This window comes from Zingiber officinale, chromosome 2B, assembly GCF_018446385.1.
Source record: "Zingiber officinale cultivar Zhangliang chromosome 2B, Zo_v1.1, whole genome shotgun sequence".
NCBI lineage: Eukaryota > Viridiplantae > Streptophyta > Magnoliopsida > Zingiberales > Zingiberaceae > Zingiber > Zingiber officinale.
The window spans coordinates 63,593,367-63,603,912 of record NC_055989.1 but is presented as its reverse complement, the minus strand read 5'-3'; the positions used below and the strand labels follow the sequence as shown (position 1 = coordinate 63,603,912).

General features: G+C 39.3%; 2 protein-coding genes across 3 annotated transcripts; one reads left to right on the top strand and one right to left on the bottom strand.

Moving 5' to 3' along the window:
* The first annotated feature begins 315 nt into the window (after nucleotides 1–315).
* Nucleotides 316–1,206, top strand: LOC122045708 (CASP-like protein 1C1). The gene is made up of 3 exons (XM_042606045.1): nucleotides 316–602; nucleotides 681–783; nucleotides 874–1,206. Exons 1-3 carry the CDS (start codon nucleotides 448–450, stop codon nucleotides 1,096–1,098), a joined length of 483 nt encoding a protein of 160 aa, XP_042461979.1. The 5' UTR covers nucleotides 316–447; the 3' UTR covers nucleotides 1,099–1,206.
* An 816-nt stretch (nucleotides 1,207–2,022) lies between these two features.
* LOC122045707 (probable 2-carboxy-D-arabinitol-1-phosphatase) lies at nucleotides 2,023–10,034 on the bottom strand. Of its 2 annotated transcripts, XM_042606043.1 has the most exons (7): nucleotides 9,813–10,034; nucleotides 3,679–3,887; nucleotides 3,121–3,240; nucleotides 2,913–3,012; nucleotides 2,692–2,831; nucleotides 2,521–2,600; nucleotides 2,023–2,322 (listed from the first exon to the last, which is right to left on the bottom strand). In XM_042606043.1, the coding sequence occupies exons 1-7, from the start codon at nucleotides 9,943–9,945 to the stop codon at nucleotides 2,196–2,198; spliced, it is 909 nt and encodes a 302-aa protein (XP_042461977.1). In that variant the 5' UTR covers nucleotides 9,946–10,034; the 3' UTR covers nucleotides 2,023–2,195. The 2 variants fall into 2 exon arrangements, with proteins under 2 accessions (XP_042461977.1, XP_042461978.1); XM_042606044.1 differs by lacking the exon at nucleotides 2,521–2,600.
* Between the last annotated feature and the right edge of the window lie 512 nt (nucleotides 10,035–10,546).

Sequence of the window (10,546 nt, the reverse complement as noted above, 5' to 3'; positions counted from 1 at the left end):
CTGATTGCTTATGTCAATATGTCCTTTTCTTTCTTGAGAAGCACTCCAGAAATCCCTCAAACACATGCAACTTCTCAAGGTTGGCCATCTGCCCCTCCCTCTTACACATATCCTAACAACATGACAAGTATCATTGCAACCACAGCATAACTTCATAGGGACAAAGACAACTAACCACAGCCATCTGGACATGTAAACTGGCTTCCTAGAAGGTAGCACAGGAGATGGAGACAGGTGAGATTTTTCAACAGAGTATAGAAACAGATTACCAACACAAATATATTCATCTTTCACATACTGGAAGTCCTACCCCTCCCCACTCTTGTTTAACCCCCAAAGCTACCACCACCTGCTCTGCTTTATTTAAATGATAAGTTCAGTATCGACTCTGGACTTCCTATGTTTCTATAGCAGCAGGTGAGCACTGCAACTTACAACCTCACCGGAATGGCCAAGGTTTGGAGAGTTTTCTTTCTTCTTCTCAGGCTGCTGGCTGTGGCAGCCACTCTTTGTGCGGTGGTCATCATGGCAACGAGCCATGATTCCACCACCGTGTTTGGCATTACCTTGGAAGCCAAGTTCCAGCACACTCCTGCCCTCGTGTAAGCAACTATCATAGCGGGAACCATCTCCATTTCTCTTTGATGCAAATCTCTCTACAAACTTTTTTTTTTTTGTAGGTTCTTTGTCGTAGCAAATGGTATAGCTTTTATCTACAGCTTGATTGTGCTTTTTATACCTTCAACAAGCTTACTATCGAGGTCAATCATCGTGTTTGATGTGGTAAGTCCATGAATTTCATCCTGGCCTAACTATTTGCCATTGACCTACTGACTTTCTTAAACTCTTCTCCTCTGATTACCTTTACTGTAGATTTTGGCGATGCTGCTAACGGCTGCCATTGCAGCAGCAGGAGCCATGGCACAACTAGGGAAGAAGGGCAACTCTCATGCAGGATGGTTCCCTATCTGTGACAGAGTTCCAAACTTTTGTGATCATGTCATGGGAGCAATGATATGCGGCTGTGTTGCTGTTATTACCTTCCTTCTGATTGTGCTCTATGACATTCACCAAGTATTGAGTCCTAAGTTTCCATGATCCTAATATCTATTGGGAAATGATGCAACCATACATATTACATTTAAATTCACTGCAGATATTCATGTATTGATCTGCTAAAAAAAATTTCTAGAGAATCAATCACTATATTGGTATTCATCTTCCATCCTATCACTGAATAGCGTGACTACACATTCTAGTGGACCGAAGTAATCAGTCATGTGTTTGAGCTTCTCATATAAGATATTGCTAGCTCAAATAATCGATAACTATACAACTTTAATGAACTATCTTTATCAGAGTTTAGGTCATTCTTCACCAAAACTAACATGATCCTGAAAGTACTATCATTATGTATGAAAACACTGATACAATAATAGATATAATTTTGAGATGAACTTTGCAGCTAAACTTGCACCGACAATTTTGAAAGCTAAACTAGCTTAATCTCTTCTAAATGCAATTAAACTCTTCCAAATAGGATGAGTAATAAATTGTTTCCAACTTTAAATTGTAAAATCTAATCATATGAAATCAAAGCTCTTTATTATTTTGCTTCCATGTTATAAATGATCCTTTAAGACAACCAAATACTTCACTTCTCAAATTCCAAGTGCGTTCTCTGTATGGTTGGAATGATTTTGTGACGATTGTTTTTCTCAAATTATAAAGCAATTTCAACACGAGGCAGTGATGTGATAAAATAAGAGCTATTGTTGGCAGATATATCATACCTTGTTTGTGGAGTATGAAGTCACCTTTGTAATTCCTTTTATTCAGGCAATGACAAGGAAATATTAAAGTCATTCCAACCGCTCATCCAATTCTTGTGGAGTAAAATGCTTTATTACAGTGAAAAGTAAAATCCACACTAAGCTATTTGTCACAAAGCTAGTGATATAGAGGAAAGGACAAGTACTAATTGCGTGAAAGTGGAAAAAAATCATAATGTACAAACAATAATGAAATCGCAGAACAAGAATTTTATCGATTGATATTTCTATACAGGATGATTCATGCATCCTAGTCATTTACCAAGTTCTCATTTTCTAACCCGGTGAAAAATTTAGAGATTTTCCCCCTATAGTTAGTCTAAAATAGAAAGTCAGATTCGTGGGACAATGCTATAAACCTTTCTAATACTGATAGATGTGACTGCTATACATATGGGCTGTCATATTCAAACTTTGAAGCATAGCTTCTCCTCGTCTATTGAAAGTGAAGACCGAAATCCCACCATTATTCACATCAATGGCACGAAACCTACAACACCAAAGAAGTCACTTGGGAAGTTATTTTCCATCAACGAGGAAAAAAACTCAAATAAACATAATAAACTTGGACAAGTTCTCAGTAGTTCATCTAAGGGGTATATAGGAAATATAATATACTTGGACAGAACAAAAAAAAAATCAGTAAAACTAAGATATCATGCTCATATACACAGTAGTGGCCACTTGCCTCTCTGGACCAAGTCCAAGAGCTGTGCAAATTAGGGCTCGCAAAATTGATTTATGGGTGATAACAAGAATGCTCTCTCCCTGATGCAAATAAAATAGTCATTATGCATGTTTTCTTTTTTTTTTTTTTAAAAAAAAAAATCAACCGAGGACATACACATTAGCTACTTACTGGTGTGGACAAAATATCCTTCCAGGCCTGTTTGGCCGTGCCCCACAATTTTCGAACAGGATAAATTCCATCAACATTAAAATTGAAAGGATCTTCTCTCCAAGCAGTATATAATTCTGGGTACTTCTTTTTAGCATCCGCTGCCTCAAAAAGTTCAAACATTATTACACACACAATTCATAAGAGGCCAGTAAGAAAAGGATGATTTCTAGCTGGCTTACCATTTGTCATTCCCTCAAGAAAAAATAGATGTGCTTCTTTTAATGAATCAAGGAAAATCAATGGTTTCTCCCTTCCATGCCAGATAAGTTCAGCAGTAGACTATACAAGGTAAGGAATAAATCATGAACAAGATTGTTATAAACCAAATTGTCTTTGGAAGATAAGATAACGAATGGAAATGGTAGAATTCTGAAAAACAGTTCGAACCTTTGCACGTGATATAGGACTAGAAAAACAAATGTCAAAGCTTATGTTGGTTAAAGCACTACGGCATTTCTCTGCTTGCCTGGCTCCAACCTCTGTCAGTATGGACAAGTTTGAGCTACCCTGTAGAAAAGTTAAAGAGAACAAAAATTATTGTTAAAACAGCATAGGATGCAACATACTTTTATAGACCATTTTTTCAAAGCAAACAGGATAGATAACTAAAAGAAGCCCTGGAAACATAAAAAAGATTATAGCTGGAATGACTCGAATTGAAATTTCATAGTTTTAGTGAAAACATAAGAGAAAAACCAATTATGAGAGAAAAATCCTATTTGAAAGTGTCAATCAAAATGAAATTGTATGAAATTTAGAAATGATAATAGTAGATGTAGGTACTGATGAGCTAATAACTAGTCAGATTAAAATGGTGGGAAGAACTTGGATAATTCAGATGCATGATCGGGTGGAAAGTAGTATCCAATTCAAAGTATAACTATTCAATAAAGTCAAAATAACTACTAAAAGCTTTTCTTAAAGTGGTGAATCAAGCATACACACCTGAACTCGATTTTCTTCATTCCAAGAGCTCAAACCATGTCTTACTAGAGTCACCATTTTTGGAGAAGACAAGATCTCATCAGATATTGATATTGTAGCTCCCTTAAAATCATATGCGCCTCCAGTTGTTGGAAATTGACTTTCAAGTTGGTTTATGGATACACTACTAGTTGGATTTTGGACATAAGTTTCCAAACTTCTAAGTTCACCTGTGACATTGTCCTAGAGAAGTAAATTGCAAAGATTCCTAGAATACATGAATAAAAATTAATTAGAAACATAAGATGGATTCAGTACAGATTCCGTGGCAACATTTTTTTAAAAAAACACACACAAAATATAAATTGCATTAGTTCTAGCAAGGTAGCTAAACTTATCCCAATGAGCTCACAAGATTTGATAATAGTGTAGATGAAGAATAGCAATCTTATGCCACTACAACATGGAAGGGAATAACTAAAACAGCTTGCTTTTAACACGGAAGTCATTTAGAACCAACACATGAAGGGCTAAAGGTTGCAACAGAAATAGTGTGCCGAAGAAAAAGTAAAAAAATCAAATTGTGTATTCAAAGTAATAAAGGTGCCTTCACAGGCGTCTTAGTAGAAATAACTCTTTCAAGAAAAAAACAAAACAAAAAGACATTAAATTTCCAATTATATGTTCATGTTATTTTCAATAAAAACACAAATACAACTAACAACAACCAAGTATTATCCCACTAAGTGGGGTCAACTAATAAAAAACACAAATGAACACTCAAAATATTTAAAATTATAATTAAATTTTACATGATAAGAAAAACAATGTTCCTTTCTTCCTTGTGAAATTATGTGCCATCCTCTCCTGTTAGGCAACAGAGTTATTGTTCAAGCAGGTTTTATTGGAAAAATGTGAATGAAAAAGTGGAGGATGGTAGAAACTCCATTGTGAATCCATTTTTAGTCCCACATTAGGAATTTTGTTGCTATGAGGTTGGTTTATATTGAATCACAATACTTAAAGTTGTGAACATGTATGGGAGTGGGGTCGTAGGGGTTGTGCAAATCCAATGCTTGGATTGCATTGAACTCAAGTGACTTGTGAGTGAGCATGACCTGTCCTCATTGAATGTGGAACTGGTCCAACCTACATTTTGCCATCCAAATCCACTTTACTGCAGGGTCAATTATGTAACAGATGTATTAATGTGTCGAGCCCGGCCTTCCCGGCTTGTATTATTATTATTAGAAAATAGTTATTTGTTTCCTAATTATTAGAGAATAATTATTATTAGGAAATATTTATTGTTTTCTTAATTTATGTATTTTCCTATTTTCACTTGTAATGGTATTTATATATATCATATGCTATCATTAATAATATGTGTAAATTCTATCGTCAATATGGTATCAGAGCTCTAACCTTAACAACAACCCTTTTTTTCTTCTCTTTCTTTCTTTCTTTTCTCCACAATGACTGCCGCCGATGACATCAACCGCCGGCTCCAGCCGCCTTCCACAATGGCTGCCGTCGAAGACATCACCCGCTGGCTATCTCTCACAAATACTCCTGATTCTCTTGCCTCTCTTGTAGTTCTCAACGTCAATGCTCAGGCACTGTTGAAACTCACCACCTCAAATTATTCTGCATGGCGCTTGCAATTCATGTCTCTTCTATTTGGATATGGCTTACTTGGTTTTGTTGATGGCTCACGTCCCTGCCCCCCTGCACAGATAACGCCTACAGATGCCACGCTCCCTCAAGCGAATCCTGATCATATTCTCTGGCTCTGCCAGAATCAACTTCTCCTCAACGCTATTATAGGTTCGATGTCTCCTACTCTTGTACAATTTATTTCTTCATCAACTTCATCTAGAGACGCATGACAGGCGTTGGAGAGAACTTACGCCGCTCCCTCACGTGGTAGGATTATGACTCATCGTCAAAATCTTGCCAGCCCTCAACAGGGTAACAGGTCTATCACTGATTATATGCAGGACATCAAAAGAAATATTGATGCTCTTGCGCTTATGAATGTCAAAGTTGACTTTGATGAGCTCTCTATTCGTGTCCTAAATGGTCTTAGCCAAGATTACTGCAATATCTCACATGCTCTGTAAGTTCGTGACGTCCCTATTATCTTTGATGAGCTATTTAAGCAGCTCCTCAGCTATGAAGCCCAGTTAAAAGTCTCAACATCATCTCCATCTTCGATGTCAATGACTGCTCTTGTGGCTCCAACAGGGAATTCTCATAATCGGTATTCAAACTATCGTGGTGGTCGCCAGCAGATTCCGCCTATATCCCATCAGCCATGCATGTCTACTCTTAGGCTATCTGCGTGTCCTCCTGCACATCCAGCTATGTCCAATCCCAATCGTTATCTTGGGCACTGTCAGATTTGTGATGTCCAAGGTCACTCTGCTCGCCAGTACGGTCATATGACTGTCTCGATACTTGCTCTGCTTCCGCCGGCTCCTCCACGTGCTCCGCGTCCCACGTATAGTGCGTCGTTTGCGCACACTGCCGTTCATTATACGCCTTCGTTTGATTCTCGGGAATGGGTTGTTGACTCTGGCGCCTCTCATCATGTCACCACTGATCTCGCTACTCTCTCGTTGCATGAACCTTACTCTGGGAATAATAGCGCCGTCATTGGTGATGGTTCTAGACTACCTATTACACACACTGGTTCTTTCTCTTTCTCTACTCCATCCTTCCCTTTAGTTTTCTCCAATGTTTTATTTGTGCCATCTATGTCAAAAAATTTGATTTCTGTCGCAACACTTTGTGCTACTAATCCTGTTACATTTCTTTTCTTCTATTTCTATTTTTAGGTGTTGGATTATCGTACGGGGGCGACACTGGTCAGCGGGGTCTATAGAGATGGTGTCTATTACTGGGCAAAATTTATGTCTACGCTATCATCGCCTTCCGCCTTTTCTATGTCTATCTTGTCATTTATTTCCTTATGGCATAATCGTTTAGATCATCCGTCATTAGATGTTTTGCAACGTTTTTTTTATCCTTGGATCTTTCGTTTCCTGCGAATACTTTGTCTAATTTTTCATGTACTTCATGCAATATTAATAAGAGTCATAAATTGTCCTTCCATAAATCTAGTATTTCGTCTCATGCTCCTTTGGATATTATTTTTTCTGATGTTTGGACATCTCCTATATCATCATTTGATGGACTAAAATATTATATTATCTTTGTTGATCATTTTACAAAGTATATATGACTTTATCCTTTACGCAATAAATCGGATGTATACTCTACCTTTATTGCATTCAAAAGTCTTGTTGACAATCGGTTCTCAATGACTATCAAAATACTATTCACTGAAAATGGAGGTGAATTCTTAGCCCTTTACTCCTTTCTTACTACTCATGGTATTAGTCATCTTACCACTCCTCCACACACTCCTGAACACAATGGATACTCTGAACGTCGTCATCGTCATATAGTCGAAACTGGTGTCACTTTGTTGCACAAAGCATCTATTCCACTCACTTTCTGGCCTTATGCCTTTACTGTGGCAGTCTACTTGATTAACCACATGCCTAAGGTCGGTTTCTCCCATATGTCCTCTTTTGAAAAATTGTTCACCACCGTTCCTGATCTTTCTAAGCTTCGAGTTTTCGGGTGTCTATGCTTTTCGTGGTTGTGCCCCTACTCTCACCACAAGCTTGATCCCAAGTCAACCTCTTGTGTCTTCCTTGGCTATTCTCTCAGTCAGAGTGTCTTCCTGTGCTATGATGTAGCTCTCAAAAGAGTCTTTATATCTCGTCATGCTAAGTTTATGGAGCGTGTTTTTCCATTTGTCATCACCTCTTCCTTGGATTCCACAGTAATAGACACTGACTCTGAGCTCTCTACTGCACCAATTCTCTCGTGGGACCTTTCAACACCGATGCCGCAACCTGCCACTAACTGTAGTCGTCCGTAAGTGACTTTTTCACCGCTGTCATCATCGCCGCCATCATCACCTCTTGTTGTTGGGTCGTCCACGCTGCTTGGTGGCAACCGACCCTCTAGCCCACCGACTCTTTCTCCCTCTCTCACTTCTCTAAACCAACATCCAATGCAAACTCGCTCCAAAAATGTCATCTACAAACCCAATCCAAAGTATCTTTTTCATACTAGTCTTCCACAACCTTGTGAACCCTCCTCTGTCATGCAGGCGCTCAAAGATTCGAATTGGGTACAGGACATGCATGAAGAGTATGATGCTCCTCTCCGTAATCAGACTTGGACTCTTGTCCCACCTTCGCCAGACCAAAATCTTGTGGGTAATAAGTGGGTGTTTCGCATTAAGCGTAATTCTGATGGCTCAATTGATCGGTATAAAGCTCGCCTTGTTGTCAAGGGTTTTCATCAGCACCCTGGTGTTGACTTTCATGATACATTCAACCCTGTTATTAATCCAGTAACAATGCGCATTGTTCTTAGTTTGACTGTGAATCAGAGGTGGTGTCTTCGCCAACTTGATGTCAACAATGTGTTTCTTAATGGTCATCTTGCAGAGGAGGTTTATATGGCGCAACCTTCGAGTATGCGCAGTGCTGAGTTTCCGGATCATGTGTGTCGTTTGCATAAGACGCTTTATGGCCTGAAGCAGGCTCCACACGCCTGGTATTTGGAGCTTCGTGCTTTCTTGGTCTCTCTTGGCTTTATCACATCCCAAGCTGACACCTCCTTATTTGTTTATTCTCGGGATGATACTGTTATCTATTTCCCTGTATATGTTGATGATCTAATCATTACAAGGAGTGATGCTTCTTCTGTTGACGTCTTAGTATGTAAACTTCATGCAAAATTTGCGATTAAGGATCTTGGGTCTCTTTCCCTCTTCTACGGTATTGAAGTTCACCCAACCTCAAATGGTCTTCTCTTGTCTCAGCAAAAGTATGTCACTGATCTTCTCTCCAAACACAACGTACTTGATTCCAAGCCGGTCTCCACTCCTATTGCTGCTGGCTTTCGTCTTACTTTGCATGATGGGTCTTCATCTTTTGATACAACTAAGTTCCGACAAGTGGTTGGAGGCTTACAACATCTCCGTATGACTCGTCCTTATATTTCCTTTGCGGTCAACAAGCTTTCACAGTTTATGAATGCTCCTTCAGAGACGCATTGGGGTGTTGTGAAGTGTCTACTTCGGTATCTCAATGGTATTAGAGATCTTGACATTCGTCTTCTTGCGGATATACCTTTTACTCTTCATTATTTCTCCGATGCACACTGGGCAGGAGATCTAGATGATCGGTATTCTACGGGTGCATTTATTATTTTTCTAGGTGCTAATCCGGTTTCTGGAAATCTACCAAACAGCGCACGATTGCACGCTCGTCGATTGATGCTGATTATCGTGTCATTGCCTCTGTAGCAACTGAGATTCAATGGATTAAGTCACTTTTGACAGATCTGCTTCTTCCGGTTACCACGCCTGCTGTGCTTTTTACTGATAATTTAGGTGTCACGTATCTTTCAACTAATCCTATTTTTCACTCTTGGATGAAGCATCTAGCTATTGACTATCACTTTGTTCGTGATCTGGTGCAGGTCTCCAAACTACGAGTAACTCATATTCCTACTGAGGATCAGTTGGCTGATGCACCTACAAAGTCGCTTTCTCGACCTCGGTGCTATTTGCAGCAAGATTGATGTCATTTCTGGGATACCATCTTGAGAGGGCGTATTAGGAAATAATTATTATAAGTAAATAGTTATTTATTTCATAATTATTAGGAAATAATTATTATTAGGAAATACTTATTGTTTTCTAATTATTATTAGGAAATACTTATTATTTTCCTAATTTATGTATTTTCCTATTTTCACTTTTAATGATATTTATATATACCATATGATATCATTAATAATATGTGTGAATTCTATTGTCAATATTAAATTCTAGCTTGATCAACTCAAGGTAGACGTTAAATGGACTTCAATCTAACACACAATATAGTTTTTATCCAACCTATCAGATTCTTATCCATCCAACTCGGCTGTCATTTCCAATAGCCGCAGAAAAGATTGGCGATTTAATACCCAAATCTTCCTATAATAATGCCCTAATTCTCAACTAAAAGAAAAAAAAAAAACACGCGCCACAAGGCCCTGGAATTAAAACAAACTGTTACCGTTGCGGTGGGTGGAGTCGGGGCTGCGAAAGGAGTAAAGGAAGGCGGGGAGAGGAGAGTGCCTCGGCCTCGAAGAGCGGAGGAATGCCGCCGATGAGCTCGAGGAGAGAGAAGCGCAGACCGCAACAACCATCGCCGTCCCCTCGGAGTCCTCCGCCGCTCCAGGAACCACAGTGCCGACGGTTAATCGGTCGAGGAAATCGAATCAAATAAAAATATCTAGAGTGCGGTGTGGGTATGCGCGTGATTACTTGATTGGCTCGCCTTCTGCCAGCTCAGACGGTAGGGAGATTGGATAGTGGCGCTTTTACTGTGAGAGAGGTTGAAGATGGGCCGAGAATTCGAGACAAAATTGACTTGTCGGGCTCATAATTTCAGCCCAATTAACTCCTGTATCGCCTCTCGCGGCGAATGCTTCTCGAATCTTCGTCAGCCATTCACGAGAGCCCAAACTGTTCCGGAAACCTGACACGGTGTGACATGAGCCAGCCTCTAGATTCCAAGCTACCACGGCACACTGGCAGTATTCATTTGACAAAAAGATGAAATCATTCGTCCCAGTGTTCTCGTCGTATCCGATTCAAGATCATCACAAGAGAGATAAATTATAACATCCTAAGCGAGCATATAATAAGTGAGATGAATTACACAGAGATCAAAAATTTATGTCCCGACTACCTTCATCACCAAAGAAGAGAAGTGCAAATTATTCTCCCTCTCACAGCACCCCTTCT

Bases quoted from the DNA above. Each gene is read 5' to 3' on its own strand.
- LOC122045707 (XM_042606043.1), bottom strand. From the start codon at position 9,945: ATGGTTGTTGCGGTCTGCGCTTCTCTCTCCTCGAGCTCATCGGCGGCA. The intron at 3,888-9,812 runs GTAACAGTTTGT...ACAATGTCACAG, and splicing joins CGACTCCACCCACCGCAACG to GTGAACTTAGAAGTTTGGAA. The intron at 2,323-2,520 runs GCAAGTGGCCAC...TTGGTGTTGTAG, and splicing joins CTTGGACTTGGTCCAGAGAG to GTTTCGTGCCATTGATGTGA.
- LOC122045708 (XM_042606045.1), top strand. From the start codon at position 448: ATGGCCAAGGTTTGGAGAGTTTTCTTTCTTCTTCTCAGGCTGCTGGCT. The intron at 603-680 runs GTAAGCAACTAT...TTTTTTTTGTAG, and splicing joins CAGCACACTCCTGCCCTCGT to GTTCTTTGTCGTAGCAAATG. The intron at 784-873 runs GTAAGTCCATGA...CCTTTACTGTAG, and splicing joins CAATCATCGTGTTTGATGTG to ATTTTGGCGATGCTGCTAAC.